This window comes from Haplochromis burtoni, unplaced genomic scaffold (genome assembly GCF_018398535.1).
Source record: "Haplochromis burtoni strain Fernald_Lab_line unplaced genomic scaffold, NCSU_Asbu1 Contig_71, whole genome shotgun sequence".
Classification (NCBI taxonomy): Eukaryota; Metazoa; Chordata; class Actinopteri; order Cichliformes; family Cichlidae; genus Haplochromis; species Haplochromis burtoni.
The window spans coordinates 877,009-894,262 of NW_024582432.1; the positions used below are offsets into that span (position 1 = coordinate 877,009).

The window sequence follows — 17,254 nt, forward strand, 5'->3', positions numbered from 1 at the left end:
ACATGTCATACCTGGATTGCAGCTCATATCACTTCAGTGCTACCATAGAGGTAAACTCTCAATGCCTACACAAGCAGCTGTGTGGAAACACCTGGCTGATGATTGAAATTTACTCTAAAATGATTGTATAAGAATTCTGAATAATTATAAGAACTCCATCACCTCAACATCAACATAAATAATTTGTTTAATTCAAATAATTTTCAACTAAAATTCCCAAATATTCATTAGCTGTGTTTTTTAATATGCTGCACACATGCTAATAGATTTGTATATTGCTTCTATATTAATAGTCTAATAAAATCAAAAGTCCTTAAGAATTTTATTTGATTGAACATTTTATAAACCAAAGATTTTAAGATTTCATTGAAAAAAGTCATCAGATGCACTGTAAAACTTGATATACTGTCACCTTAACCGGTGTGTAGAATGCAAACTTTAGCTAGTTAGCTATAAGCTAAACTAGCTTTTTTAATCTAGCTAATTTAAAAACGATGTAGCCAGTTGAAAATAGAGAATATATAATATAGTGAAAGCAATTACTGAAACAGTTTAAGAAAGGGTACCTTAAAGTAAATTATTATTTATTTTTTATTTTATTTTTTATTTTTTATTCCTATTTATTCTATTTATCCCCTTCGTATATTTTATTTATATTGTCTCTGTATTTATATATATGCGTGTGTGTGTGTGTGTGTGTGTGTGTGTCTGTCTGTGTGTGTGATTTATATATATATAATATTCTGTAACTGTAACTTCTGTCGGTGCCATGCTTTTTTGGAAATCGAATTTCCCAGAGGAACCCACCCGAGGGATTAATAAAGTTCTATCTAATCTAATATGGTTTTGTATAGAATGTGATGTCTTTGTGATTGATAGTGTTAGAAATAAGGTTTCTTTTTAACATTAGTTGCAATTGTATGCTCATAATAGAGTTGATACACTCTTCATTAGAAGTATACAAGCTTTACTAATCTCAAGCTGTGAAGGGTTAAGAAAGAGGCATGGAAGGAGTTGAGTGTTGAAAGTAAATTGCTTCACCTTTACACAACACAGTTTCAGACAGGACAGGCTGCTTGGCTTTGGGTGTCTGACAACAGGTGGTTCTAGTCGACAAGACATGGAGACTTTATTGTGACAGGACAAGATCCCTGAGTGGAGGACAATGACCGCTGCCATCCAGAAGGACTTCGAGAAGAACAAATCAGGGTATGTTGAGTCTAAACCGTGGCATCTCTCCATCAATAGCCAATCACAAATATTTCTTGTTTCCATGTGTCTAAGTATATACTTTGAATTAGGAATTGTGCTTCACTTCTCCGTGTGCAGACTGCCCGAATAGAGGTCCACAGCTATGCAAGCCAAATCTTTAACTGCCTGATAATAAAATACTGCAAATAGTGTCTCCTGAACTTCTCTCAATTAAAAAAAAAACACCAACTCATTAGCCACTCTAGCATTGTGTGCTATATAGACGCGTCTGGATAGGCACCACTCTGTATTTCTTAGGCAAATGCCATTAGAGCTGTAAATGCTAGTCTGTGAACACAGATCCCACTAAATGATCTCAGGACCTTGCCCCATACTCATGGAGTCTGATCAGAAATATGTAGACCAGACAGTGTCCAGCTCTCGCTATTTAATTTTCTGGTACCTCCTCAACATTCTTCAGATTGCATTAAATGTGCCCTCCTGGAGAAACTAGATTACCTGTGCAACCAAAATAGCAGATACTGTCTTATGCTACAAGTAGTGACAAGGACACTAGCAAGAAGCAAAACAAGAGAATAATATCACAGGTTTAGTCGGCTGTACCATTTTTTGGAGCAGCGTATATGAACTCATAGTGGAGTAGTATAATGGAGTAAGTCAACATTCTAAATAAACACAGGTAAAACTAACCACAGACAGGCTGCACTGTGTCATGTTACACGCAGTTTCATTATTTAATTCATCATGTGTCAAGTTATGGAAAATTTGCTCCCAGGACATAAATTTTATTTCATAACGTGAACAGTGAATGTAACCTTTAAAGCTTGATTTACAACAAATCTCATGTACTGAGATGTAAAACACTGTGTGTGTGTGTTGATGTTTGTATATGCAAAGGTAACAGGGAGCCAGACCAGTATTTTGTATTCAAACAAAATGTAGGGCACTAGATGAAGAAAAAGTCATAAGTCACAGTCATTGACGTTACCACCTTCAACAGGAAGTGATGACTTCCGGCTGCTGTGTGACAGTTCATCGAAACACACCAAAGCACTCAGCTTCCCTATATCGCGCACACTAGACTCAGCAGCTCACGAGGCAGGAGTCTGATGATCTTAGATTCGCATCAATATGTCAAGTCAAAATGAGCCCACGAACAAAGGAGACAATCTACTGCAAACACCTGAACAGGTAAGGACTACAGTGCATTTCAATATGTTGGCATGATTGTAGGCTACACAATATTTATTTAAATTTGATTCTCCTTAAGTTATTAAGCACTTATGTTACACGGTGATCGGGCAACAAGCAAACTGATGATCCCTTCAAATATTTCTGCTCTGGGTTTGAAAGATTTTCCTGGTTTGGTTTTCAGTGGCTTGTTATACTAGCAAAGCTTTTTTGCATTTTAGGGTAATTATATAAAAATTAAAAGAAAAAAAAACATAAAATGGCAGCTACAACAGTGTTGTTGCATCCGAAGTTGAGTCACTGTCTCCAAATGGCTATTTCGAGATGCTGTGACTATGATTCATTATTATTTTTGGGGGGAAAAAACATCAGATCATGAAGAATTAAACATATTTTTCACAAAAGTGTTTTGCAATCATTTACTTTTGAAGGGTTTGCTACATTGGTACATAATGAAAATGCTGTACTCGTGTGCATGTGCGTTTGTTGAGGTTGGGTACGTGTGTATCTGCATAATTATTTTCAGACTATGTTTATAATGATTCCCTTTCAAGTGAATTTCCTGGATTGTTGGTTTGCTTTTGCTTCCAAGTCAGTTTCATTATCAGCGACAGAGGAAGTCTCTTGCATAGGCAGGCCTTATCAGAAACTTTAAAGTAGCACTCGCATTTCTTCAGACCAGCATTGATGTACTTTTTGCACAGGAAGAAGTTGTAGCGAAGGCTGTAGTGACTTGAGATCACATTTAAATTCCTGTTAGTTTCAGTTTGATTCAACTGAAGTAGTTGCTTTTTTTTTTTACATCCATTTAAATGTGCAACATAAGCACCTTTCCCTTGTTTTTTCCAGGAGCATGGCTTACCAAGACTCAAACAGGTAAAAAACACAAACAATTGGCTTGGCTGTGATGAACTAAAACAGTGTGTGTTTGGGGGGGGTTAAATTTAACTAAACCAAACTAGCCAAACTGAAAGACCAGAGCCTAAAGACTCTGTATCACTGTTCTCAGCATGTTGACACTGTCATATTTATAGATAGTTAGATGTGTAATGGTTAGCAGGTTCATTGCTAATTACCACTCAAGGCTAAATAATGGAATGGATTTATATAGTTCCTTTCTAGTCTGACCACTGAAAGTGCTTAGACTACATTAAGTATACACTGCAACTACACAATTTACCTTTCTGTTATACATGATCACCATTTTTAGAAGTCATGTGATGCAAGATCTATTGATCAGTAAAAAGAACAATCAGTTGTTGAGTTACTATTGAGATGTCTCTCTCGCTTTCTCGAAGCTTAGCTGCTGCTTTTGTTCCAAGAGGAAAAATAACCCCATCGCTAAAGTCATTATGCTACACTTGGTACAAAATGTACCCAAGTTATTTTACTAGTGGAGATTTCATCCTCTTGTGACAAAAACTGTTGTACTAAATTTTATGTTAATCCCTCCGATAGCGGTCAAGAAATTTTGTTGCAGATCAGCTTGGTTGCACTGGCTGAGAAAAAGTCAGATATCCCCCCCAGAATCATTACGATAGATCCTTTAAGAATAGCCATTTCGTTCTGCTTATCCAATGCGGGAAGGGTTGGAGCATATCCCAACTCCAAGAAGGAAAAGTCAAGGAACACATGGGACAGGTTGCCAGTTTATTGCAAACTTACAAACCAGAATTGCCAAAGAGAAATGAACCCACATATGTCTGGACTGGTGGAGGAAGCTCGAGTAGAGGCAACGTGAAGAATATGCACTTTTCACTTAACATCTGCAGACCTGTGCAAGTCTGTCCTGTAGATATTGGGAGAAATTGCTAAATTACGTTATGGTGATACTAGAGAATAAATCTGTAAAATTCATCTTTTGAGGACCATGAACATCTGTGCACAATTTCATTTCAATCCTTCCAGTCTTTGTCAGGACAGCACCTTCAAAAGTCCTCAAAGTCATTAGCAAATGTCTTCTGTGGACAATGTCAAAATGTACAAAATCTCAGGAATTTTTATAGGGAATTTGCTCAAAGAGCTGCCAGTGTGACAAGTAGATATTGGACTATTTTACTGAATATGTTAAAGCCAGGAGGTCTCGTTATTAGAAGACTTTGAATATGTGGACAATCCTTCCCATAGTTATTGTACTGGCTTTGGTACAGGAAAGTCCCCTCATGAACAGGGGAACAGTTACTAGGACATATCCTCTTCGAACAATGAATGTCACAACATGGACAATCTTGTATAAGTCTGTGAATAGATGTTGGATTATTTTACTAAATAGGTTAATGCTTTGACATTGCACACAATGAATGTCTGTATAAAATTTAATCTAAATCTTTCCAACAGTTGTCGAGAACTGTGTTTCAGAATTCAACCTGGAGGTATTGCTAAAGAAAAAATCAAGTTTCAGACAAACCAGAACACGTCCTATAAGAAAAGTGAATGTCAAAATATGCAGAATCTTTGTGGTAATTAGTTATGTAGATACAAATGTATCTACATAGGATACTAAGAACTGAGGTATCTACATGAGGCTAAAAAATAAAAATTTGGAAGCTTTGATATGTTGATTCTAAAGTAATATAGAGTAAGTTGCATCGTATGAGGATAATGAATGGATTTTATATTTGTGCATAATTTCATGTCAAGACCTTCAAGTTGAATCTATATTTTTCACTGTACAGAAATGATGACGTTTTAGAACGTAGATATGATACCTTCACAAATTTGAAACTCACTGTGATCCATTGTAGTCACATATCATTGATATAGTTTTAAAATGTTCCTTTCATGTCTGCTTTTTGACGTTTGCTGTGTTTCCCTTTCCAGTTTTCACCCGTGCATACACGTAAACTGGGGTTGACAAGGAAACTAAGAGGGAGGGTAAGTCACCCTGCATGTGTTTTAAATGCTTAAATTTCAGGTTAAAATTATGCATGATTCCCATATTTATCAAACAGAATCATGGAAACATAGTTTTCCCGTGTCTCCTTTAGGATTTTAAAGAAGATGAAAATCCAGAAGAGAAAGCAAGGAGACACAAGGAGATGGAGGTATAATCACTTCCAGTGTATGACTATGTTCAGCACATAAAATGGCATTTTCAAACAACGTTCTCAATGTGATTATGTCTGTTAAAAGCTCAAGCCTCTGTATAAGGAGCTACTGTACACCATCGCACACAAAATGGGGAAACCTTCTTCAAATGAGATTTTCACAGATGACCAGCTTCGACGGTACATCCGAGAGGTAAAAACGTACACGCGTGTATAACGGCACTCATAACTTTCCAGCTGCGTTGGTGTGCAACTAGATGATTGTTCAATCCATCCTATCTACCAGGCTTTCACTATGACAGAATCAGAGCACGACAGTCTGCTGGAGAAAGTACAGAGCACAGAGGTGAGAAAAGGAAGTCTGCATACTTGTTCCAATAAATGCGATGCTGAAGACCACCAACATCTATTAATAGTAGTCATAAGAATTCTATTTTCCACTGTCTTTACTGTGGCAGAAATGATGTCATCAGTATGTTTAATGCTGCAAACAGTATTACATTAAACAGTTAATGCTGTTTAATGTTGTTTTATTATCTAACCCTCTTATCCATCCAGCCCCCAGTATATTGTCTGATGGCCACTGTCAAGGAAGCCAAGGGAATTCTGGGAAAAGACATCAGTGGTGAGTTCTTGCCTTTCCCGTACAGAGAGGGGGTTATCACTTTTCAGTGATGTGATGATTGAGACTCCTTTTAATGCGTTTCTTTTTTAGCCAGAGATTCTATATCGATGTTGCTTTCAGCTAGGCTAGACTTGACCAGACTGCACATCATCTAACTATTTTTTGTTTGGGGTTTTTCTTTCTTTCTTTTCTTTCTTTCTTTTTTTAAAACAAAGAAATAGAAATTATACTATGAAAGTTATTAATCAATCAAATTTACTGTGTGTGATCACCTAAAAAAATCAAACACCGAAAGGGCCTAAAAAACACGATCATATACATTTAATGCAAAAGCAGACATAGCTTCCAAATGGTAATGGATGGATTGACATTAAAAAGTGCAACTTTGGGTATTTCAGATTTTTCCTTTTGAGCTGGAATGTTTTAGAAAAGCTAAACATTGTGCCTCTTTGCTGCCATCTTTCCAGTACTGTGGATTATAACTAAAAGCCCCAAAACTCATGATATAAAATGATGATTGATGTCCAAAAATGTGATTAAATACTAGCAACTTAATGCTGAAGAATTGTCGTGTTTCCATTGTCATTGTTACCTTTTTAGCATGTTAAATTAGCATTTAGCTTGTAAACTACAATTGAAGTTTCTTACATGATGGTGGGGGGGATTGTTGTCTGCCATGTTCTTGATACAACCATGCTAGAGAAAAATGTGTGTGACCTTATTGGTTAGCGGTAGTTCCTGGAGAATTCTGGTTAATTTCGTAAATAGACTGCTATTTATCTTTTGCCTCAGTTAAGTCTCATCCAGTGGGGTTCTGCATCTTACCCAAGGAAAACTTTGGGATGTGGACTGGAAGAATCACGGATCGATTTGATTTGATTTATTTTGTAGACAACCCTAAACTGCCAGATGGTTATGCAGCAGTCTCCAGCCCTGTGTGACTGGGGTCTGATTCATTGTCGCCATGATTGTCACTAATCCGAAATGCCAGACTAGTTAATGTCGTATGGTTAGTGTTCCTCTGTTTGCAAATCCTGAATAGGTTAATAGTCTATAGTTTATAATGTGCATATTTTCTCAAAATGATTATCCTCAGAAAAAAAGAAGTGAAGATCTTGTGCCTTCCTTCTAAGAATCTTTAGTCATTCTCCTCTGCCAAACGTGATTCATATTTGAATTTACTGAGTTTACATTTTTATGATTGGTTAATCTCTTTTTGGAGGTGACTTGAGTTAATCAAAAACTGTTTGTTTTGAACAGGTTTCAGTGATCCATACTGTTTGCTCACTATAATGGAGGATGAGGAGGAGAGTCGGACTCGCCAGTCCAGAGCCAAACCCCTTAAATCTGTCGTAAAGGATGCAGTATCACATGATAAAATCTACCAAACAGACATTAAAAAGCAAACTCTTAACCCCATCTGGAACCAAACGTTCATACTGTGAGTCACAATTCTTGATCATTTCTGCTGAAGTAGATTGAAACGCCTACATTACCTTCTACTGTTTCTCTTCCTTTCAGAGAATTTGGACATTTTGCAGGTGCCAGCTTCCACCTTGAGATGTGGTGAGAAAAACAGAAACCTTCACTTTGTTTGTTTTAAAGTTAATTAATTATGCTTTTCCTTATCTTCTGTCAAATATATGGAGTTACAATAATTAAATTAAATGTGGTCAAAGTCTCAAATGATGGGTGAACAAGAGATTGTGCTACAAGTGAGCCCAAAGCTCGGGCTTGAGACTACTGTCCTCTTATGCATACAGAGCTCTAGCTGTGAGAACAGATGCCCCACCCACCTGCTGTTCCTAACATTTGTTTGTGAGAGGCAGCCAATCAGAACAAAGTGTGCTTGAAGGGGGCAAGAATGAGCTAAAACAGTTTATTTCACAAAGACGGCTAGCTGAAAGGATTAATAAGGATTAGCTTGAACTGCTCATCATGCAAAGCTGCTCTAGTAGGGTGCAAAAACAATAATATGGCATTTGAGATGAGCATATTAGATTCCCTATAAAATGGTCTTTTCACTGCATTCCTTTGTGCTGTGCCTTTTCTGCTACAGGGACAAAGATGAAGAGGTGTCACTCACACAGAAACTAGAGGAGTTCACAACCAACCTAAATAATTTAAGAAGGTATTCTACTTTCTCTGTGACTTACACATAAAAAGTTGATTATGCAAAACAGCTAAGTGTTTCTACTCGTACCTGTTTAGGATGATCAAGGAGGCCAAAAAAGAAAAAGGAACAGACGACTTTTTGGGAAAAGTCGTTATAAAACTGAAGGTATTAAATGATCTTATTTTTGTATCGTCTGTTTTTGCCCAGCGCTCTCTTTCCAGTCTAGTAACCATTTTCTATCCTCACACTACAGGAGCTCCACTGTACTGAAGACAACTGGTACACTCTGGAGCCCAGAACAGAGACTTACCCTAATCGTGGCCAGTGCCACCTTAACCTCAAGTTCATCCACAAAGGGGTAAAAAGATGCCCTCTTTGCAGTCTCCATGTAGTTTTACAGAGCGTAGTTTTACAGAGCGTAGTTTTACAGAGCGTCTCTGTTAGAATAAATGAAGAAATGTGAACTCATGAAACCTCTTTGATGTCTAAACTTACTCAAGAAAGAGGAAGTGGACTCAATAACAGTGAAGTTAATGACACAATACTCTAATAGGAGAGACTTGCGCTTCTTGCACAACAGAGAACATAACATTTATATGTCTAACAGAAAATGCTTTCTATGTGTTGTGTGACTGACAGAGAGATGGGACCCTGAGTGCCGGCCGAAGCGCTTACGTCAACTACTGTGGCATTCTGCAGCAGTTTGTCCAGGCTTACATCTCAAAGCAACAGGTTAGGCAAACATCCTCTCAGCTCTTCTCAAAATCCTTCATCAGTCTCTCATTTCTCTCTCTTCGTGCTGTCTTTTTCTTCTTTAAAGGGACAGTTCACCAGAAAATAAACGTAAAGATGTGTACTTTTGCTTAATTACGTAGTTAACCCTAACCACTTCCCCTCTAATGCTCAAAGCACGAAAAGTTAATTTGACAAACTCAATAAGTTTCTTTTTCTGTCCATGAACCATAATAGATAATAGAAACAAAGTTCACTCAAAAAGTTCACAAACCTTCTTATGACCGTTTCATGTAGGAACTTTTTGCTTTACACCCAACTGCATCCAGTGTGGAGCTAGCTAACATTACCCATCAGCCAAGGGGGGCACCATCAGTGCTCGCATCTTGTCACAAGAGCAAGCCTCAAATTCTTTTGTAAAGTATTACGGTTGGTGGTTGTTGGGAAGAAAATAGTGCTTGCATGAAACTTCTCACTATTTGTTTCTGGATTTTTGGAAAGACAGTGATGGACCTTTTTATTTATTTTGTTTTATTGGATTGGATTTAGCTATTCTGTTCAGAAGAAGACAACTAATTTTACAGCTGGGATCTCCAAAAGTTGGCAACTCACAACAAAGAATATTTAGAGGAATAAAGCTTACTGTAGTACCGGAAATGTCTGTCTGTCTGTCTGTCTGTCTGCAAACTACACATTCAAGAGTTGCTCAACCAAACTTGGCACCCTTCATCTAAGTCCACTTAGAGATATCAGATATCAGATATGTTGATGCCATGATGTTATTATCCTTTCTGATGATGTCAATGAGCCTTTATCCACCAGCAACACCTTATAAAAGCGTTTTATCATTTTAAGAACATGACAAAAACGTCTGATTTACATCTGAAAAAAGCTGAATTATGCACGTCATATCATGATGCTATCCCATTACTCGGAAACCACTTATCAGCAGGCTAAAATGACCTGTTTTTAGTATGTATGCACCTATCACGCCTTAATAAAAGCGTCATATCATTTTGACAGGATCTCATTTATATCTACAAAAGTTGAATTATGCAGGATATGTCAGGATGCCATCACATTGCCTTTACAACCACCTTTTTAGCCCTTATGCACCTGCAACACCTTATAAAAGAATCATGACATTCATCTTTATATTTAAACAACTGCATGGACAAGTGAAACAATACTGCAGCACAGGCCTGTAGTAGTACTAAAAGATGTCTGGATTTGATTTTAGGGTGAACTCTGCCTTTAACCTTCTGATCTTGTTTTGTGTCTCTCAGAGTTCTGCCCCGTGGAAAGGGGAGTTGTGCGGCGAGGCCCAGACTCTGCTCGAACTGTATGCTACGCAGAACGACCTCTCACCTTTTCTTCAGGACCTGGCGTAAGCACCATATTTAACATGTTGTAAATTTCATATGAGAAGAAGATAAAACAAGCCCTGCGTTAGCTGAAGGGAATCATAAACTCTAGATCTATCGATCTATTGCTACGTTTTTATCATTTATCAGCTTCCAGTGATATTGCATCAGAGGTATGATGAACATATTGTAAGTCAGTGTGATCCAAGTCAAAGAATCCCCACAAAATGTAACTGAAACCTAATTACATTCGTCATTTTGGGATTTTACCAATACACATCAGTTAAAGACAAAATTAGAAGACTGTGTGTCAAAAACAAATTCACTTTAAAAATGGTCTTTCGAGTACATTAGTGCGGCTGTTAACCTTAGTTACGGTTACTGCTGTGCCAGCTTTCAGTTGTGCTTCTGAATAAATGTGGATGTGTGTGCCCCTGACAGGAAATGGGTGGCGTACAGTAAGTTGTACCAGAGCTTAGAAGTGGACTCGTCTGTGCTGTTACAGCAGCTCACGAGTATAGAATACCACTGGCACCAGCAGGAGCTGCCCTACCAACAGGTATAAGTGCTCAACTCACTGTCACACAGCTGCATTATTCAGAAGCAAATGTGCTTTACTGTGAGAATTTCTGAAAAGAGGTGAAGAGCTTTAACAGCGCAGGGACCTGCATACTTTCACTGCTAATGCAACCTAACTATGTCACCTACTTTTACTCGTCATCTTTCTTTAATGATGATTTTTCTGTCCTGTGATAGTCATTAATAAAAAAGTTAAAAGAAGCCAGGAGCTGACTTTCAATGCCAGAAGTGTTGAGGAAGGTGTTGCACTCTGTTATCAGAAACAGGAACTTGGGGACTCTCTTCACGGCTTCCTACAGTACGGCCTGTGTCTGGTGGCCAAATACAGAGACATCTTCCCTCCAACATCCAGCGCTACTCCGAAACTACACAGACTGCTCAGGTACACGTGGTTATAAGTGTTTACAGACTCGGCGGCAGAGCTGTTGTAGCTGAGGACTTTGATTATGAAGTACTTGTGCTTTTTTTAGGATATTAGTCCAGATCTGTAAGACACAGGCTTTTCAGAAATTAAATCCAGCTCAGTTTGACCTGCATGATGAGGTCACCGATGCTATGCAGGTCAGTCATCATACTTGGGAGATTATTGCCATCTTAATGTTTAGTACATCATATAACTGTAAGTACTCATCACATTACTCTTATATCAGAAAGGTACAGAGGACTGGTTCGTGATCAAAAAGGGTTTGCATCAGCCGATGACTAAGGTAAAGTCAAGCACATCATGAAAATCTTACCTGGCATCTCCATTTTATTGCACTACACTTACTATTTTTGCACTATGCTGTCACACAGGACCTCTCAGAGATTGGGAGCGCCCTCTCTAGGTTGATTGGGGAGGTGCAGGAAGACATAAAACACAACAAAGACGTTTGGAACAGAGTATTTGTGAGGTAAGAAGGCAATTAAATGTTATTTTTTACTTGGCTTACAGTAGCTTGAAATGAATGAAAACCTTCCCTGTTCTCATGATGTTTTTATCACAACAGTGCTGTGCAAGTTGATGTGTTCACTGTCACCTATAAGAGGTTTGACTCCCTGGTAAGTAGAAATGGAACAGTCCCTTCAAGCCCCGTCAACCTTCTTCTTAATGAATCTGGTCATTTCTCGCCACATTGTTCTCTCCTTTCCTCCACAGATTGCAAAAGAAATGAGGGAAACCTTGTCGTTAATGGAGGATCAGATGGAGCAGAAACTAGCCAACAGCCTGTTCCCAGTTTATCTGAGCTTGCAGGCCATCTACAAAGACAAAGCTTTCTTACAGAAAAGGTCAGAAATCATCACACTCAGTGATCTATCTTATATGGCAGCCCTTCACTTGTCCCATCGCTCCAAATGTACCACCCTGTTTCTAAAACAGCCGCTGGAAAACCTCACAATTAGTCATATAAACTGTTTCCTTATCAAAAACCCTAAAGATTTTGTCAATTACATTGTGTTGGATACAAATTATTCCAATCACTGCCTTTTAATTGTATTAACATTACACGTGTGGGCCCAAATTTGCACAGAAACCGGGTTGTATTCATGTTTTTTAAAGTGGTGCTGACACTTCAGTTAAGCGTTCGATCCATTTTTTAATCTATTTATTTTTTGTTTGTTCAGCTGAAGTTTAAATTCCTTCTGTCAGTACTTTGGAGTTTAATGCAAGTAATGTAATAGGAGCTCAAGAGATGTTTGCCTTTTCAGGGGAGTGCTAGAGCTGTCAAACTTTCATGAGGGTTTCCGAGAGGCTCTGCCTTACTGGCTGAACCAGGCATTCAGCACCACTCAGGACAGGGTGGAGAGGGCTGTCCAGGTGGACCAGGTAAGTGACAGAAGACTCTTATTGTAATGTAAATTTCTTCCACAAAGAAAAATGTCAATATATATTTTTAAACCCTTTCTTCTTCTCAGCTCCAACCACTGCAAACTGGTGTTGTACCAATAAAACACAGCTCCTCAGCAGTGGACCTGGTGGCGTGCATCCAGCCCATCTGCCAGCTGTGGGAACAGCTGTCCTGGCCTGACCCCGAGGAGGCTTTCATGCTCATGGTCAAAATCACCGAGGTGCATATATCAGATTATAAACTGGTTACATTACGTGATTGCTGGAAAGATTGTTGGTTGTATATCCCGGCTTTCTGTGTGTTTTCAGGATGTTTGTAAGATTGTGGTGAACTATTGTAAAATCCTAAAGGAGAGAGTCAGGGTGCTGTCTAAGAACTCTGACCACGGCTCTGCTATTAACATGGTAAGAAGAAGAAAACAACAAAAATAATCTTTAGGAACAAATTAATGCTACAACCAGATTGTCCTCCTCCTCTCTGTGCAGTTGTGCGTGGTTGTGAATGACCTGGAGCACTTGCGGACTGTGTTGACCCGACTTCCCACGCAGCTGAACTGGGCAGGGCTTCGAGACAGGACTCACGATGTGATAGGAGAAAGCCAGTTCAAAAACACGCTGCCCTCACAGCTCCAGCAGGCCCAGAGCATCTTGGGCCGAGAGATCCGATCAGCTTTAGACACTCTTGGGAAGAAGGTATCGAAGACCAGAATGGAAAACTGGACAGTTTTTTTAAAAAACGCTATATTTCACACATTTAAAATGAAATATCTCTTCAGTTAAACACAGACATTGAAACACACGTCAGAAACATGTCGACCAGACGGAGGATTCCTTCCAAATCCACAGAGGATGTGAGTCATGCCTGCTCTCTTCCAGTCTTTTGTCCAGTTTTCTCACCTCATCCCCAGTTGGTCACAGCAGACGGCTGCTCCTCCTCTGCCTAAGGTTTCTTCCTGTTAAAAGGGAGTTTTTCCTTCCCACAGTCACCAAGTGCTTGCTGATAGTGGGTCTGATTGTTTGGCTTTTCTCTTTAACTCACAACATAAATCACCTTGAGGGGACTGAATTGAATTGAATCTATTTGAACTGAATTTCTGTGTTTGCCTAACATTTAGCCTCTTTTCTGTTCTTAGGCTGCAGCCCCTCTTATGCGTTACATAGAGCAGGAGCTGCAGTACATGAATGAAAACTTAGTTCAAGAGAACTTCAACAGGTACTGAGCCTAATGTCTGATAGCTCTGCTTGTGTTGTGTATTTTCCAGTAGTTTGTTTTCAGTGTCTCAAGAAAGTTTTCTAAAGAGTGTCAACTTATTTTATCTTCTATATCCAGTCTCCTGACTCCTCTGTGGAATAACTCAGTGAAAATCATCCACCAGGTGGCTAATCAGCATCAACTGCAAGAGGGGCTAATGGTGTTCTCCCAGAGGTTGCTATATACACTGCAGGTTGGTCCACAGCCACAGAAAACTGTCTGGTAAAGTGTGGCTGTCTTGTTATTTCTTTAAGCACTCTTCAGGAAAAGTTCTCCAATCTTCTTAAAGGACATTCCAAGCTCCTCTTTGAATGTTGGCTCCGTTCTTCTGTGATGTTGAGACTGTTATATCTCTCATGACCTCCTCTGTACATACTGATGAGAATTTATACCAAAAATATCGAATATCAATCCATCACTCAATAAGGCCTGTTGTCACTGATTTTCAGGAAGGTTCTTATGTAGTTTGGCATACCTTAGCATTTTTTCCTACCTTGATCAAGGCATCTTAACAGCTACCCTTCCACTAAGAACATTTCTCATAAGGTTTTGGTGAAGTGTATATTAACCAAGGCCTTCTAAAATGATCTCTAAGCTCCTGTAAGATCTTTGCTGGATTTTGTCCTCTTTCTTAAGGACGTGGCTTTGAGATACTGTTCATCTGCTATTCTTTATCATCCTTTTTGACTTAAATGGGGACCACTATTTACCAAATGAACATCATGTTGTTTCGGTTAGACTTTAAATTAGTAATTGAAACTCATTAGTGAGGTTACTGCAGTGTACCCAGGTTACAGATCAATGAAGCAGACGAGCTGTGACTGCTGGTCATTAGAACGACCATTTTGAGCGGACGTCATCAAAATAGAATAAAAAAACGTAAAAAGCGTAATAATTTATTTTTGCATTTCTTGAAAATGTCAGTGCCTTGAGCAGTGCTTCCACGCGGAGGGAAACGGACTTCCTCTGAATAAACTTCACTCTGATGAGTACAAGGTGAGTCTCTGCAGAAGACAGTGAAACTATTCATTTCACCGAAGAGTGTAAAACGATTTGACTTTATTATTTCACTCTTGTGTCTGTCGAGGCCCTCAAAAGCCACCTCACTCACCACTCCCTGAATAGCCAGCAGCTTGTGGAAAAGTACCTTGAAGGGAAAGTGTTTGAGCAGGTGAGTTTTGCAATAAACACTTATCCCACAAATTTCTTTTGCAGCTCTTTTAGACTGTCACTGTCTCTGCTGATTTACAGAAAGCATACAGTGGGGAGAAATACGGCGCTGTCACCCTCCTAGCATCCTACAGAAGATCAGACCAAAGACTCAGAATTGAAGTGCTGAATGCAGTCAACCTCCTACCAATGGATTCTAATGGTGAGAACAGTTACAAACACATCCTGTTGATACAAACAGGCGCTCTAGATCCATGATAAGTATACAGTGACGTGTGCATTGACGGCAGGTCTCAGTGATCCATTCGTGCATCTGTGTCTGGAGCCTTACCACATCTTTCCCGAGGTAGAACCTCGCTGCACTCAGATCAAAAACTGCGATCTCAATCCCCTTTTTGACGAGGCATTTGAATTGTAAGTAGTTCACTCTCATACGTGAGCCTGTGCGGCTGTCTTCTTTCTACGTGTTTCATCTCATGTATCTGCCTCCCCTCCTCTGTCGTAGTCTGGTTTCACTGGAACAGTGTCAGGCCCACAGCGCTTGCCTGGTGATCACAGTCCTGGACCACGACACCTTGAGGTCAGACGACTTTGAAGGCGAGGCCTTTCTGTCCCTCAGATCAATACCGGGAGTCGCTAAAGAATCCAAAGGAGATGAACTCAGCTTACAGCCAAATAACGTTCCTGCTCAAATCCGCCTGCCTCTGATGCATCCTAAGCCTAACGGTACGTCAGTATGTTAAAGTTACATCACAACAACAGATGCCTCAAGGCGCTTCATATTGTAAGCACTTGCCTATGCCAGAAGGTTTGGCATAGGCAGTCTCAAAAGCATGAACATGCCATTGAACAGCCGTCCCAGCCTGTTTTGCGCCACGGACCGGCCTTTAAGGTGTCGCAGATAAATACAACAAAATAAAACCAGTACTGGTACCAAAAAAAGAAGATTTGTTTCCTAACACGTGGGAAAAGACCAAGGGAAACCTAACAATAAAAACGATTAAAAAATAAAGCTAAAAAACGATTAAAAACCCTGAAAACCGTAAATTTGACACTCTCGCGGCCCGGTACCAAACGACTCACGGACCTGGGCACCGCTGCCGTAGAAGGTCTTTAACCTATCAGCAGGGCCAGTATCTGCTCCTTCATGGAAGGAGGAACAGGATGAGCACTGCCAGAGCTACAAAATGATCTCCAGCAGGCCACTGGTGTGAATGTTGATGACAAACAGACTTATTGAGGTTGGCATGAAGTCACCACTGGCTTTTCATAGATGAGAGCAGGTTGACCCTGAGCACATGTGACGTCCGGAGATGTCGTGGAGAATGTCTAACATTGTTAAAGGTAACCAGTTTGGTGGTGAGTCAGTGATGGTTTGGGAAGGCATATGCGTGGGTAGATACATAGACAAAGCAACAGCAACCCGCCTGCCATTAGGTATCAGGATCAAATCCTTGGCTCCATTATTAGACCCTACGCTGGTGCAGTAGGTCCTACGTTCCTCTTTATGCACGGCTTCACAAGATAAGAGCATGCAGGCAGTTCCTCAAGGATGATGAAATTAATTGCACTGATTGGCCCGCACACTTGCCTGATCTAAGTCCAACACAGGACCCCTGGGACGTTATGCCGCCAAGGTTGCGCCTCAAACTGTCGAGGAGCTCATTGATGCTCCGGTCCAGATCTGGGAGGAGATCCCTCAGGACACCATCTGTCAGCTCATTAGGAGCATGCCCTAACTTCCGAGTATCATTTTAACTTGCTGCAATGAAATTTATACTAGCCTGCTATATCACTGTTTCACTTTGAAATCAGCCCCCTGTAGGTTTATAAGTTTCATTTCATTCTCACAATGTGGCATCCCTTTCCTCCCTAACCCATTAACCATATCACTATAGACATCACCATCACTTTTTTTCCATTGAGATCTGATGTGTTTTTAAAGTGTTCCTTAAATTGTAAATCATCAGTGGCACTCAAGCCTAACCCATGCTTGTGTGCACTTCTGTAGACAACAACATCCTGCGGTTACTGGAGTCCAGGAAAGGAGACCGGGAGGCGCAGGCTTTTGCAAAGAAGCGAAGACAGAGAGAGAAACAGTCACAGGAGGCCATTCAGTCATAATGAACACACAGAAA

General features: G+C 39.8%; 1 protein-coding gene across 1 annotated transcript; it reads left to right on the top strand.

The window, feature by feature from the left end:
* Nucleotides 1–1,096: 1,096 nt before the first annotated feature.
* unc13d (unc-13 homolog D (C. elegans)) lies at nucleotides 1,097–17,240 on the top strand. Its single transcript, XM_005923808.3, has 35 exons — nucleotides 1,097–1,209; nucleotides 2,213–2,403; nucleotides 3,253–3,279; nucleotides 5,224–5,277; nucleotides 5,391–5,447; nucleotides 5,536–5,643; nucleotides 5,737–5,796; nucleotides 6,009–6,075; nucleotides 7,336–7,516; nucleotides 7,597–7,641; nucleotides 8,135–8,206; nucleotides 8,287–8,356; nucleotides 8,445–8,549; nucleotides 8,831–8,923; nucleotides 10,210–10,310; nucleotides 10,729–10,846; nucleotides 11,127–11,248; nucleotides 11,337–11,427; nucleotides 11,517–11,573; nucleotides 11,662–11,759; nucleotides 11,856–11,907; nucleotides 12,005–12,135; nucleotides 12,556–12,673; nucleotides 12,763–12,915; nucleotides 13,004–13,099; nucleotides 13,181–13,387; nucleotides 13,471–13,545; nucleotides 13,828–13,907; nucleotides 14,025–14,139; nucleotides 14,871–14,942; nucleotides 15,034–15,117; nucleotides 15,198–15,318; nucleotides 15,407–15,530; nucleotides 15,622–15,842; nucleotides 17,128–17,240. Exons 2-35 carry the CDS (start codon nucleotides 2,344–2,346, stop codon nucleotides 17,238–17,240), a joined length of 3,348 nt encoding a protein of 1,115 aa, XP_005923870.1. The 5' UTR covers nucleotides 1,097–1,209; nucleotides 2,213–2,343.
* The last annotated feature ends 14 nt before the right edge of the window (nucleotides 17,241–17,254 follow it).